The following is a 15803-nucleotide window of genomic DNA, read 5'->3' on the forward strand; positions in this document are numbered from 1 at the left end:
GCAACATATGGGGGCTAGGACTGGGCAGTGGTATCAAGTTTTTAGTCGGCTACTATTGCAAGTACATATTGTTTTAGTCGGCTACATGAATTATGGGTGGTTTTGAAATTTATAGGAGCTTTAAGAGACTTTGTCAAGAGTTGAGGTACTAAACACACACATTTTGCAAGTACATTAGGGTTGAAAATGAAAGGGAAACTTTTCGTCCATTTCCGAAGAAAAAGGAAATGGAGGGCCAAATATGGAAAAGGAAATGGCATTTGGAGGAAAAGAAACGGAAACGGCAAAATCATAAAGGGAAACGGAAAAGAAAGCGAGGGAGCCCTTTCCGGTGGAAAGGGGAACGGCAGAGGAGTTTCCGGAAAAATAAATACGGAAAGTTTCCGAAAATATAACCTAGAGAGACACGTGTATTTAGTAGGTCTACATTTACACATGAAACATGGCTTGGGCATGTATCAAGTCCACTAATTACTCTAACCCTAATCACTTTGTATAATTGTGTGTACATGCAGCTGTTAAACTATGTGTATTACTTTATGATGAATTGTTGCTTGTAGAAGTTAAGTGATATATCTTGTCTTATTGTCTTTTTTTATGTGTGTCTTTCGGTCTAAAAATCAAGGTATTATGCCGCATTGTGTTGTGGCAAATATCCGTGTTCGTAACGTATCCGCTACGTATCTGTTTTATGTTCATATTCGATGATTTCCGTTTTCATATTCTTTTCCGGGGTTTCCGATTCCATTTTCGATTCCGATAGGATAGAGGGAAACAAAAACGATAAAGCATGTTTCCATCCATTTCCCTTTCATTTTCAACCCTAAAGTACATATTCTTGTTGTGCTCGGGACACGGTTGATTAAACATGCTTATGAAGGAAACATAGCCGTCCACATCAACTTGACGACCGTGGTCTCTTGCAGGCGCAGCAAAACAATATGTTTTTCATTATTGGCGCACGATCTGGTAATGCTGTCGTGGACGTGTTACCGAGTAAGGTCCTCTCGGGTGCAATGTTCATTGGTGGGGTTTAGTGCCGGTGGGGAGAAAGGGCGCAGAGTGGGGCTCAGCGCTGCGCTGGGACACTGAACCTCCATGATCGTGTACGTTGAAACCGCAGGAATCAAGGCTGTCCAACCCAGCCAGACCCCGTACAGCCACCCCACGGCCGCCAGCCAGTGCCGGCCGGCCGGCCGGAGCCATGCATGAACGAGGGAGCGGCCCAAGTTGCTCCACCGTCCCACGACTGCCGCCGCCGCCACCCGCCCGCTGAGCTGCACCTGCCCGCCTGTAGGAGTATGCATGAGCTGTACGCTGGGGGTTGACATTCGAAAGTGTCTCGCCAGCGAGGACGCGCCGGCCAGTTCGGCCCACCTTGGGCTTTGTTTATTGGCAGCCATGTCCGCCTGCGCCGAGCTACACCACTCTGCTCCGCCCGATCGATCGTGCGCCCGTCCTGTTACCAATATACTATGCCCGCGGTACGGCGCGCCTCCGACTCATTAGTCGCCGCCGCCGCCCGAGCGGCCTCGGGATCCGCGGCCGCGATTATCTTAACCCTAACCGGCCGCCCCGGAGGCGGCCGTGGGGGCTAATCGCGCGACCGGAGGGTGCCAAACACGAGCTGGATCGCGGCCAGGAAACCGACGCTGCTCTCGATCGCCGACGCTGCTACTGATCAGGTTCAGTGTCTGACGGATCGAATGATCCAGCTCCAGCTCACCGGACCGGCAGCAAAGGAGACAGGGACTAGTTTACACATTCCGATCGAGCTACACACACGCACGATCGGATCAGCGTGTCGATATGTGGCCTAATTCCTTGTCCTAGGGAATGCATGTGGCGATCAAAAAATGGCACAGCGGTAATTCAATTTTGGAGCCTCCCCCAACCTAGAGAAGAAGATTCTTGGCGAGTTAGGACGGCGGGCCGCGGGCGACAGCTAGACGGACGGACACGACCTAGCTAGGCGGCAGCGGCAGGTTCATGAATACATCCATTCCTGCGTGCATGTATCCGCCGAGGGTTAGAACTGAGATGACGGCGCGCCGCGCCCAGTCTAACTTGAGGCCTTGACACGGCAATGCCATGATGATCACGAGCAAGGAAAACTCCAGAGGAGTTCGGTACACTGTTGCGGGTCGGTTTAGCCAGCCCTGTGGCTGCACAAGTAGCGGTGAGCCGTTGCGATCGACGGTCCCAGCGCGCTGTGCCGATGCTGGCACGAATGGCTAACGACCCTGCCGGAAGGGTACAGTTAGCCAAGTAGGAAAAGTCTATTTCAAACCGTCAGCTCGCAAAGGTTTGGTGAAATGAGCCATGGACTCTAAATTCATGTTCTGTGTAACATAGACTATCTAATTCCGATATAAATCTTCCGTTTTAATCAAGATGAGGGTGTTATAGAAGGAGATGAGAACCTTTTAAAATATGCTACAAATTTTTACAAGAGCTTGTTTGGTTGTGTTAAGCTTCTTCCTGTTTCTTTGACATGGACCCTTGACTCGGCCTTGTCGGATGAATCGAAAGAAAAACTCGCGGCTAGATTTACTTTGCAAGAGATCAAAGATGCAATCTTCTCGATGAAAACTAATAAAGCATCGGGTCCTGATGGTTTCCCTATTGAATTTTATCAACAGTTTTGGAGTCTGATTGCTGAAGATATCTTTGCTTTGTTTCAAGCTTGCTATGATGGTAAGATAGACATATCTAGGTTGAATTATGGGACTATTATTCTTATTGCTAAAGGGATGGGGGCTGATAAAATTCAGATGTATCGACCGATCTGTCTATTGAATGTGTTGTTTAAAGTTGTAACTAAGGTTATGAATAATAGAGCCATCCTAGTTGCCGATGAAGTCATTTCTAAAATCCAATCTGCCTTCATAAGAGGGAGGTTTATTCTAGATAGTGTGGTTATTTTACATGAAACAATGCATTACATTCATAAGAAGTAGAAAAATGGGATTTTCTTCAAAGTAGATTTTGAAAAAGCATATGACAAGATTAATTGGGAATTTATGTTTTCAGTGTTGGAAATGAAAGGGTTTCCAACAAAGTTTGTTGAATTGACTAGAAAAGTGGTAGAAAATGGTAAGGTTAATATTATGGTTAACGATAAAGTAGGTCCGTATTTTGTTACTAGAAAAGGGTTGCGCCATGGGGATCCCTTTTCCCCCTTACTTTTCAATGTGGCGGCGGATGTTCTGGCAACCTTAGTTTCAAGGGCCCAAGAACAAGGTTTTATAAAAGGATTGATACCTGAGATGTATGATGGTGGATTAACTTTATTACAATATGCGGATGATACAATTTTCGTGTTCGAGGATAATCTTGAGTATGCTAGGAATTTAAAAATTATTTTATGCACTTTTGAACATCTTACTGGGTTGAAGATTAACTTTTCTAAAAGTGAGGTTTACTGCTTTGGTTCAGTTGTAGAAAAGCAAGAGGAATATGCGTATATATTCACTTGCAAAGTTGGAGAGGTGCCTTTTAGATACCTAGGGATGCCTGTACATTATAAGAGACTTTGTAAGATTGATTGGAGGCCAGCAGAGGAAAAAGTAGAAAAGAAATGTCCCTGCTGGCAAGGGGGTCCGCTTTCTTTTGGAGGGAGAATTATTCTTACAGAGATTTGTCTTAGTAATGTGCCTGGTTTCATGATGTCTTTTTTTAGAGTTCCGAAAGGAGTCCTTAAACGTTTTGATTTCTTTAGGGCTCGGGTTTTATGGCAAGAAAGGGAAGGGGTCCGCAAATACCATCTTGTGAAATGGGCTGATGTGTGTCAGCCGAGGGATCAAGGTGGTTTGGGACTCACAAATCTTGACGTAAAAAACATTATCTTACTTTGCAAATGGTTATGGAGACTAGAGAACGAGGAAGTGTATTGGCAAAAAATCTTAAAGTTTAAATACTTTAAGAATGGTGTTATTACGCAGGATAGAAAATATGTTGGTTGCTCCCATTTTTGGTCAGGTTTGATGGAGGTAAAAGACGTTTTTTATAGCTGTTGTAAAAGGGTGTTAGGGGATGGATGTCAAACTAGATTCTGGGAAGATGTGTGGGTGGGAGAGAAACCATTGTCTGTACTCTTCCCGAGGCTTTATAACTTGACTTTCTCACAAGGTGTTTCGGTAGCTAGAGTTTTTGCACAAGATTTTAATTGCATTCGTTTTAGAAGATGCTTGTATGGGGAGTCTCTGGAAATGTGGAACAAATTTCTGGACATGTGTGGTAGTACTACCTTGTCACATGAGCCTGATAGGGTGAGTTGGAAGTTAACTAAATCTGGAATTTTTTCTGTTAAGTCATTGTATACGTATCTGATGGCTAGGCGAGTTCTTTTCCCATATAAGATGATTTGGAGGTTGAAAGTTCCTCTCAAAATCAAAGCATTTATCTGGTTAATAGTGAAGAATAGAATCTTGACTAAGATTAACTTGGCCAAGAAAGGATGGAAAGGTAGTGTCCTGTGTGAATTCTGTGGGGGAAATGAAGATATGAACCATATGTTCTTTGAATGTCCCATGGCTAAATATAACTGGAATGTGGCTAGTTGTGCTTTGGGTATAGGAACAAAACCGGTGAACTTCTATGATTTGTGCCAGAATTGGCTTCAGAAGTTCACTGGCCGTGATAGGATTGTAGTCGTGGTGGGTACAGCAGCTTTGTTGTGGAATTTATGGAAGACAAGAAATGCATCTTGTTTTCAACAGAAATTCCATAACAATCCTACTGAAGTGATCTTTTCTATGTGTCGACTAATGGATGATTGGAATTTTCTTCAGAAAGAAAAGGTTCAAGAGCTCGTGCGACGGGTGTCTGAACGGGTTCGGAGAATTGCAAGCGAGATGTTTTGCAGAAGACATGGGTGGGCGCCTATGACAAAAAGGATATGTGACGGCTGAATCGCTTCATCCTGAAAACTTGGATCCTTTACGTGTAGAGACCTACCTGTCTTTATGGTTGTTATGTCGTGTTCAAAAGTTGGTGTTGTTATGTAGAGATGGTCCTGGAGGTTTTAGTAACCGTTTAGATGGTTGATCTTTTTAGTTTGTGTGACTGAGCCTGGAGGGTTTAGTTGTTGTGTCATACATTTGGATGTAATGCTGACTCCAATTTCTTAATTGAAATTGGGGTCCATGTGGCCCCTACAATCAAAAAAAAAAATTATTTAGAGCAGAAAAATAAAATTATATATTGCTACTTCCTTCGATTCAAATTAACTGAATATCCAGTTAAGTCAACTAATTTGAGTCGGAGCCTCGGAGGGAGTACTATCACTGATATATTGGCCCGTTGCGGGCACACCCAAATTGCCCTTCCCCGCCCGAGCTCGCGGTCCTCCCCCTTTCCACCTCGCCCTCACGGAAGGTGAGCTCCTCTAGGCCTCTCATTTGCATCATCGTTCGTTATCTAGTAGAGATGATGAGGAAGATAGATTCGGCAATTTGGACCCACTGCCACCCCAGCATCCAACAATTTTTACTATGGTCTTTGTATTGACTGGTGCTCTCCTCTAATCTCAGCTAGGATCGTTGGTTTTCCGGTGCACCAAATACCTCCATGGTTTAATTTAGACCGGCATAGGTAAGCTTAGGGTACAAACATCAGGAATTTGGATTTTAGGGTTCATTTTACCGAATCTCTAAGAGTTCAGTGTTTTAAGCAGAATTTTCCCTACTGAAATGTACACTGCGGCAGTGTGCGCAATACCTAAAACGATAATCAATTCTTATGTCCGGTAGCAAATTAAGCATGCTTAAATACTGACGTGTACTTAATTGATAGTACGACTCAGACTGCAATTAAGAGTGGTTGTTACAAGGTTCTAGACGAGCATACAAGATTCAAAGAACTAAGCATCATGCATTGAGTAATCGCAGACCATACGTCGGTATACAGCAGAAAACCAAACCAACAAAGCCCGGCAAAAAAACGTATTCTATCAGGGAGACGTCGACCACGTAACAAAGCGATGATGGGAGGAGAACGGAGAGCTAATCCGCTGGTCGATGTGGTGGATGTGGACGCCATGAACTAGATGCCCCCTGCCCTAGTGCCTACACACGTTGCTAGCTGATGTGGCCAAGCCCGTTCAGAAAAGAGAAAAAAAGGGGAAATAGATATTGAGGCTATTAACACGACACCAAATGCTTTTGACGTTACATCCTCATTGAATATGCAACGCCAGTACACGTTCAATGTATCCGCTCAGAAAAATATTCCATCAAACGTGTACTCTATAATATCGCCTCAATAAGTGAATGCTATGCTAGCAGTTTTTGTACTGTTCTGGCTTCAGTTACCTGATCGATTAGCTAATTAAAGACTTCCTGTAGGTAGCGGGGTTAAGAAACCTCGACCTTTGTTTTTCTGGTCCTCATATGTTTTTACAAAAAAGTCCACCAATTTATTAATAATTATCAACGATGGTAAAAATATTATAAATAGATCTTTAAACCATCTAGCACAACTACATAATTTTGTCTGCCCATAATATGCTGTGCACAATTCCGTGTGGAAGTCAAACTTTGAAAATTTTGACAAAGATTATATATAACAATATGAAAATCTACTATACCAAATGCATATAATATGAAAATACATTACAAGATAATTCTAAAAACATTAAATTTTCATTGTACCTTCTCTATGCCAAAAATATAGTGCGTATACGATATTTTTAAGTCAAATTGTGTAAACTTTAACCATGTTTATACACAAAAAATAACATTTAGAGTATCAAATCAATACCATTTGATTAATCAAGACATATGTTTTAATATGGTATGCATTTGGTATTGTATATAGATAATTTTCTCAATAAACTTGATCAAAGATATTGGATTTTCACTTTAACGAAAATCAATGCGTACTATATTATGACAAAGAGGGAGTATATGTTTATATTTTTGTCAATATACATGTTCAAAATTTATAAAGTTTGACTTTGACACAATTTTATATGCAACATATTTTGGACAGGAGGAAGTACACTGGAGAGAGCCGGCCCCCTTCTCCATCCACTCCATGAAAATCATGAACCTCCTAGCGAATTAGGAGAATCAGTTGATCAGAATAGGAAAATGCTTCCTTTCCCCCGGGGGATCGCGCTCTTCCATCGTCCGCCTCCGCGCACCGACGCGTGTCCCCCTGGGCCCCACCTTATCTTCCTCTCCCACGTCTCTTCTTCCCCAATTCGCTTCTCCGCATGGCCATATGCACCTCCCGCTCCTGGAGCTCCTCTGCCCCGACCTCCCGAAACTCCCCCACTTCACCGCCTGATATGGCCTGTATCCCACCTAGAGCTCGCGTGTATTGCCTCCCCGAGCTCGCCCGCATCGACCTGGGCTCCCTGCCGCTGCGAGGCGCGAGACGGCCTGGTTGGCGCGGAAGCCAGCGACTGGGGACCAGGTCGCTGCTGCCGACGTCGCCCGCCGGGAATCGCTGGACCAGGTCGCTGCTGCCGATGTCGCCCGCCGGAAATCGCTGGACCAGGTCGCTGCTTCCTCTCAATCTTCACGCCGGCATGCCCCATCTCCGGGCTCACCCGGTCCCCCTCGCATAGCTCGCGCAGGCTGTCGCCGCCATGGAACATGCTGCAGAGGTCGGCGGTGGGAGGTGTGCTTTGCTGCCAGCGGCGTTCGTGGTTGCTCGCGGCGGCGGATGGGGTTGCTGCCATCGATGGACTGGTTTGCTACAGGGAGCGACCGGCCTTTTGCTACGAAGGGCGGCCGGCGTTGGTACGAAGGACGACCGGCGTTGCTACGAAGGGCAACCGACGTTGCTACAAGGGGAGACCGGCGGCGGACTGGTTTGCTACCAAGGGTGGCCGGCCTTGCTACGAGGGGCGCCGTCGTTGCTACCATGGCACGGCGGTGTTGCTGCCACCGGCTGCCGACGTTGCTACAAAGGCACATCGGGGCTGCTAACAAGGCACACCGGCGCTGCTACCGTCGACTGTCGCCGTTGCTGCAAGCTGCTGCTGCATAGTCAGGTTCTCCGGCGATGGCCCTTGTCGGCGGAGGAGCGACGCGTGCGTGCAAGGATGGGGAAGCCAGAGCGGTGAGGAGCTATTCCTGCGAGGCGACGGCGGTGATTCTACGGGGACGACACGGCGAGGCTCTCCGGCGAGGCCATGATGTATGGACCATGGGCAGCTCTGCTTCCGATACGGGCGACGGGAGTCGAGGACGACGATCCCCTCGTGGGTGTGTTTTGTTTTCCCTTTTTATTTTTTTGCGTTGGAACGTTGACCAGCAGTAACGCTTCTGATTGCCTCAATCGTGCGGCGGGTGACCCGGGGGATCGGGGGATCAAATCCCCCGGGGGACGCTCAGCACCCTCCATCAGAATATCTTTGATGGATCAACATCAACACATGACACTTGTGCTAGAATTACCTCTGGTACGCAACAAAGCAGTTCGATTTTTAATTATGCAACAAAGCCTATGCTGATATATAATCCTAATCACCCTCACCCCTTCCCTGTTATAAAAAAGAACAGGGCATTTTTCTTTTGTGGCTGGACTCTTGAGAAGCATATAGTAGTAGCACACATCTCTAGCTGCTCTTTTATCTGATACACATATCTCTGCATCAGACAACCACCAAGCCTGCCCAGAGAATATCCAAAGCGGCAGTATTACTGGTATGGAAGGTACTGACGCTCAGGTGCATGCATCCGCCTCCTCCTCGTGTCCTATATAAACCGCCCAACATTGCTCACTGTCCAGCACACGGCAGCACTGACCAGACCACCTCCTTGGCCTCTACTGCACAACGCGCCATTAGCGGCGAGCTCAGACACCACAGCGATCGCAAATGGCTCAGATGCTACCCGCCATGACCATGCTGGATGCCGCCTCTGCCATTATGCCGAAGCAGCCCATCTGCGTGGAGGCGCCGGCGTCGGGCATCACGGTCCTGTCCAGGCAGCCCGTGCGCCCGGACGGCCCACCGTCGGCGATCGGGGACCTTACGCTGTCCGTCTCCGACCTGCCCATGCTGTCCTGCCACTACATCCAGAAGGGCCTCTTCTTCCCCGCACCCGATGTGCCCATGGCCTCACTCGTCTCCCTGCTTGTGTCGACGCTCTCCCGCGCGCTCGCCATCTTCCCGGCCCTCGCCGGCCGTCTCGTCACCCTCCCCGACGACCGCGTCGTCATCCGCTGCAACGACGCCGGCGTCGAGTTCTATCACGCCGTGGCGCCGGCCCTGTCGCTGGACGACTTCCTCGTGCCTAACGCCGACGTGCCCACCAAGCTCACCAAGGACCTGTTCCCCATGGACCGCACGGTGAGCTACGACGGGCACCGCCGCCCCCTCACGTCGTTCCAGCTCACCGTGCTCGGGGACGGCGCCGTCTTCATCGGCGTCGTGGCCAACCACGCCGTCGTGGACGGCACCTCTTTCTGGCACTTCTACAACACCTGGGCTGGCCTTTGCCGCGGCGCGTCGCCCAAGCTGCCGGACTTCCGCCGCAACTTCTTTGGCGAGTCAACGGCCGTCCTCCGTTTCCCCGGAGGCGTGGGCCCCGCGGTGACCTTTGACCCGAACGCGCCCGTCCGCGAGCGAATCTTTCACTTTAGCAGCGATGCGATTCGCGAGCTGAAGGCGATGGCCAACCGTCGGTCGTCGAGCGCCTGTCAAGATGCCGAGGTTTACGGCAAGATGGCGCATGACCCGAAGAACCCTCAGCTGGTGCGCGGCGAGATCTCCTCGTTCCAGTCGCTGTGCGCGCAGATATGGATCTCCACGACGCGCGCGCGGAAGCGGCTCGCGGCCGACGCGACGACGACGCTACGCCTGGCGGTGAACTGCCGTCACCGGCTGCGCCCGGCGGTCTCCACGGCATACTTCGGCAACGCCATCCAGAGCGCCCCGACGACGGCGACTGTGGCCGAGCTGGCGTCCAACGACCTCCGGTGGGCGGCGTCCAAGCTGAACGCGAGCCTTGCGGCTTACGGCGACGAGGCGATTCGCGGAGTCGCGGCGGCGTGGCAGGCGGCTCCCCGGTGCTTCCCGCTGGGCAACCCCGACGGCGCCGTGGTCACCATGGGGAGCTCGAACAGGTTCCCGATGTACGAAGGTAACGACTTTGGGTGGGGCCGCCCCCTGGCGGTGCGCAGCGGCCGCGCGAACAAGTTCGACGGCAAGATGTCGGCGTTCCCTGGCCGCGCCGGCGACGGCAGCGTGGACATCGAGGTGTGCCTCGCCCCGGACACGATGGCTGCGCTGCTCCGCGACGAAGAGTTCATGCAGTACGTGTCGTGCCCGTCGCATCTATTGTGATGGATGTACTCTACTAGCTGGGCTGCGACCAACCATGCGTGCGTGCGCAAGTGGGGACTCCGGCCGTGGCATGTCGTCAAGCTGCAGGCCTGCCTGGTTACTGTGCACCCAGTAGCTTGCCTGCCTCATAGTACTTGGATTGACTAGTTTAGGTAGTAAAGCCTGGCTTGCCTGCTAAGGGACATGAAATTGTGCAACTGGTAACTGGAAATAATGTTATGACGTGTTTGATTGCATCATATTCAGGAGACATGCCTTGCCTCTTTGATTCAAAGAATTTCATAAAGGTTTGAAGGATTGCAGTTTATAGTATTTTTTTTCCTATGAAAGTCATTTGGACAATAGGAATGGGGTCATCAAATTCTTAAAGAATCTATTTCTATGCCTATCTCAACATGAACTTAAACATCATTTTACTTTTCCTATAACAATTCCAATGCGCTTACACTTTAACACACACAATCTCTCTCTATGATCTAACCCAACTAGAATCATCCGCATAATAAACGAGAGAGTTTTATTATGTCCGCTCTGCGTTCTCCCGACGGCAACCAGATTTTGACCCAGTGGGATCTAGGCGAAAGCTATGCATGGCCTTGCAATTTCCAATGACGGTGTCACCTTTCAGGTGTCGTTCCATTGTTGAAGGCGTCCCAATGTTGATCCCCCGTTTTGAACTGACGAATTTCGTCCCTCCGCCTCAACCTGCTAATCTTGATGGCCCCGCTTCGGGCAAGCTTCTCTTGTAGTGTCTTGTGGATCACCCTTTGACCTCCCGCTGGTGTCCCAACCCTCTCACCTCATTGTCCTAGCTGCTTATACACGACCTTGCATCGGTAGTTGACAGCCCACCTAGTGCCTTGGGGGGCTTTGCTAGGTCGGCGTCTGACCACTGTTTTGGATGGTGTGCTTATCCCAATGTCGTTGGAATATGTTGTGTTTCTGGTCTGGACCTAACCAGAGCTGGGGGGCAGTGGATGGTGGTTCGTGGTATGGGTGAAAGTTTGCAGGACTTAGGTCTCTGCCAACGACGATGACACATTCGTGCGCCGTGCATCTTCTTGGAGGCATCGCCGCAAGACCCCCTCTCCTTTGAATCCTCAAGCTCTACTTGGTTGTTGGCCCGTCGTTGAGTCCCCCTTGAGATGTTGTGTTGGTGGATACTAGGACTTGCTCGCTCTAGTGCAATAGAAGACAAGGCTCTCTTAACCTAGTTCTTGGTGGTGTTTTTTGTGTTGTGTTTTGTTGCTAGTTTTTGGTTTGCGCTTTGTGTGTAACTCCTACCTAGTTGATGGCTTCGTTATTTCAAAGTCAGGCTCACTTCGAGCCTTCCGTCTACACACACTCTCCCCCCTTAATCCTGCAAAGTTCCTTTGTTTGTTTCTTTGACACCATCCGAAGGCTTCTCTTCAAAAATTTCGTGTTGTGAAATCCTGTAGGAATTTATAGTACATCTCAATCCCGTGTTTTTTTCTATTCCTTCATTTTAAAACATGCAATCCATAGAGGTCCTATTCTCGCTCTAATTAAAATGTTTGAGATAAGGCAAGCTTCCATTTATATTAATTAAGAGAGTAAGAATTGCCTATTTAATTAAGAAAACCCATCCTGAGATCAGATCGGCCATAATGGAACATGTCAGAGCTCACAACTCACGGACTTGTCACACACACTGAAAGGACGAGATGTCGCCTAGAGGGGGGTGAATAGGCGTTTAAAAACTCTTATGAATTTGGCTTGTAAGAATGCGGAATTAAACTAACGTTTAGTTTACAAGCACAACCCCTAAATATGCTAGGCTCAACTAAGTGCAACAATAACAACTAGAGCTAAGCAAGATATGCACAAGATATATGTAGCACAAGTGATAGAATGATATATGTACTTCAAGCACGATGGCTATCACAAGGAAACAAAGCTCGGGTATAGAAATAACCGAGGCACGTGGAGACGAGGATGTATTCATGTGTTCCCTTCCTTTGCAAGAAGGTACGTCACGTTTGGAGGAGTGGAGGTCCCACGAATGATTCCCCAACGCCACGAAGGCTCACCCTAGTCTCCGAGCCACACCCACGAAGGATAATGGCCCTTACCTTATGGTTAGTTTTTCCTCCACTCCGGAGATGGCAAGCTCCACAACCACTTCACAAGCTCCACAAAGGAGAAGCCCGGGCCTTTTCACAATCTTCCTTGAAGAGATCACCGGAGCACCAACCGCCAAGCCAACTAGGAGGTCTCCCTCCAAGAGTAACAAGCTCACGGTCTCTCACTCGAACTAATCGTGGTGGAGAGCTCAACACTATGCAATGATGCAAAGCAAGAACACTAGAGGTGTTCAAATCCTTCACACTCAAATCCCACCAAAGTAACAAATGCTAGGATAAGATTAGAGAGGAAGAGCAAAGAGGAAATCAACAATTGACTCCAAGATCTAGATCTAGAGGGTTCCCCTCACTTAGAGGAGAGATGGATTGGTGGGGATTATAGATCTAGATCTCCTCTCTTAGATCCCTCAAGAATGAGCAAGAATCATGGGGGAATTAAGAGAGAGGGCAAATTCTTCAAAGTCAACAATGGAGGAGAGAGAGTGGAAGAACTTATTCAGCCCAAGGTGGAAGAAGGGATATTTATAGCCCAAGAGCAAATATAATCATTGGGGAAAAGTTGGGTTGAGTCAACCGTCGAGGAGGCCGGTCAACCGGGCCTGGGACTAGGCCGTCCGGTTTAGGATCCGGTCAGACCGGGCCACCGACCGGGCCATCCGGTCCACATACCGGTCGACCGGGAGAGAGTGACCGGAGCGGGTTTTTTGTCGCGCAGAACGTGCGCCGGGAAGGCTGGTCCACCGCCCGATCAGACCGGACGAGGGGCCGGACCCAGCCAGTCCAAACCGGGCCTGTTTGAACCGGGCCGGCCGGTCAACCGGGTGAGAAACCGGGCTAGCAGGAAAAACATGTTATACAAAAACTGTGATAACTTATGTGTCCGGACCCCGATTGACATGAAACCAATTTTTTTGGAAAGATAACGACGAATAGAACCCCAAAAAAAATATGAAGACTCCTCATAGGATATTTTTAGATGATTCTAGAGAGGGAGTCTCCCACCGTCAAGAAACGGTGAAAACGCCCAAACTCGAAAACGCAGTAGAAGATGCATGCGGATTCCGTTTTCGATGAACTTGGGATTGTTGTAAAGCTAGCAACAAGCTCAAGAACCTCACACAGAGAAACACCAAGAAGTAATAGGGATATGCAAAGTACGCAAAGGGTTGAGATCCCTAAGACGATGTGATCAAGTTACCCAACCGAAAGCCCCTCTTGATAGTGCGGCTATCTATCCTATAACCCGGTCTCCCAACAACCACCTTGATACCGGTAAAAGGAAAACCTAGCAAGGCCATACATTTGCCTTGCGCATCCCGCTTGATCTTGATGATAACTCTTGAAGCTCCACTGAAGCTGGAATGCCTTACTTGATCATTGTTACTTCGTGAAGACTCGCAAATGGTCCCCCATACACACGATGGGAAAGCTCCATTGATGCACATCTTCACATGTCCATTATCATCAAATGGACGACAAGCTTCAAGTATATGATCCTCTTGAGATACTCAACTTGAACTTTCCTAACTCAACCTTGATGACGATCACAACTTGATGTCATCCTCTCATGGGCTATATGAGATCTCCCTTTTGAAATATGGAGACTCCTCATAGGATATTTTTATATGTTTTTAGAGAGGGAGTCTCCCACCGTCAAGAAACGGTGAAGACGTCCAAACTCGAAAACGCAATAGAAGATGCATGCGGATTCCGTTTTCGATGAACTTGGGCTTGTTGTAAAGCTAGCAACAACCTCAAGAACCTCTCATAGAGAAACACCGAGAAGCAATAGGGATATGCAAAGGATTGAGCTCCCTAAGACGATGCGTTCAAGTTATCCAACCGAAAGGCCCTCTTGATAGTGCGGCTATCTATCCTATAATCCGGTCTCCCAAAAATCACCTTGAGACCGGTAAAAGGAAAACCTAGCAAGGCCATACCTTTTCCTTGCGCATCCTGCTTGATCTTGATGATAGCTCTTCAAGCTCCACTCAAGCCGGAATGTCTTACTTGATCATCGTTACTTCGTGAAGACTCACAAATGCTCCCCCATACACTATGATGGGAAAGCTCCATTGATGTACATCTTCACATGTCCATTATCATCAAATGGACGGCAAGTTTCAAGTATATGATCCTGTTGAGATACTCAACTTGAACTTTCCCAACTCAACCTTGATGAAGATCACAACTTGATGTCATCCCCTCATGGGCTATATGAGATCTCCCTTTTGATGTATACCCATGGAAAGATAACATGTGAATTCACGTGGCACATTCTTCATGCTTCATGTGTTGACCAAGCTTGAATCTATTCTTCACTCTTTGTATTGGTCAACCTTGCATCTTCTCATGCTTTATCATACTATCTTGAGGTGTATAAAGAATCCTTCACTTGGAATCAAGCTCTCAAGATCTTAATCATTCATTGCTTATCACATAAGATAGAGCATGGCTAATATTGAGTTCCACATAGGAACTCCATCTTCATTTCTTCTTCTTGATCATATCACATATATATCTTGAAATCGATGATCTTGATGCCAATACTCAAGGTAAATCTTTATCTTCATGGCATCCATACTTGAATCCAACACATGGACTACAAGTAGATCCTATGGAATATTCCTTCATATAAACTCAATGAAAACATTAGTCCATAGGGGTTGTCATTAATTACCAAAACCACACATAGGGGCAATGTACCCTTACACATACGCCACACGGCCAGTTGAGAAGAAACACATATTTTAAAGTTTCACACAAGGGTCATTGTCGTCACTCCTCCATGAGCAAGCGACTCCAAATTCAATGTATACGCCCATCAAGAATTGCAAATGACCATCAAGAGGAAGCCATCATTGTAAACAACCTCATGAATCCACCTTAAGATCCACCAAATAACTTTAGAGATGTGTTGATACTAGGACATACATGATTCTAAATGCAAGCTATGAAGAGTAAACATGGAAGGTTGTCATGATCTTGACCATCTGTAGCTTGTCATGTTCACCACATGCAACCCCTATAGTAGCTCGAATTCTATTGCAACAAACAAAAACCACACACCGAAGAGTCGGCTACCTCAACATTACTTAATCCCTGCATCATTGCCACACAAGTGCCCACAACTAATGTGCTAACACACATGCCACTGTCCCTCTAGGTTGATCTCCTCCCCCAAGAGGGACGCCCATAGGAGGGGCACGATGTGATGCGCTATCTCCATCTGATCTAGAAAACACATATCAAATATTTCCCTCAAGAAAGGGGCCGATTGGGGAGAGGAGCACACCATACTGAAGTTAGCGACACCCACGAGTGTCGTTGTTGTCGGCTCTGGCCACCACCGGAGGTATGCCTTTGTAAGGGTACATTGCCCCTATGTGTGGTTT

General features: G+C 47.7%; 1 protein-coding gene across 1 annotated transcript; it reads left to right on the forward strand.

The window, feature by feature from the left end:
- Window positions 1-8728: 8728 nt before the first annotated feature.
- Window positions 8729-10542, forward strand: LOC127344411 (uncharacterized acetyltransferase At3g50280). The gene has a single exon (XM_051370674.2). The coding sequence runs from the start codon at window positions 8834-8836 to the stop codon at window positions 10301-10303; it is 1470 nt and encodes a 489-aa protein (XP_051226634.1). The 5' UTR covers window positions 8729-8833; the 3' UTR covers window positions 10304-10542.
- The last annotated feature ends 5261 nt before the right edge of the window (window positions 10543-15803 follow it).

This window comes from Lolium perenne, chromosome 3 (assembly GCF_019359855.2).
Source record: "Lolium perenne isolate Kyuss_39 chromosome 3, Kyuss_2.0, whole genome shotgun sequence".
Lineage (NCBI taxonomy): Eukaryota > Viridiplantae > Streptophyta > Magnoliopsida > Poales > Poaceae > Lolium > Lolium perenne.

Bases quoted from the DNA above. Each gene is read 5' to 3' on its own strand.
- LOC127344411 (XM_051370674.2), top strand. From the start codon at position 8,834: ATGGCTCAGATGCTACCCGCCATGACCATGCTGGATGCCGCCTCTGCC.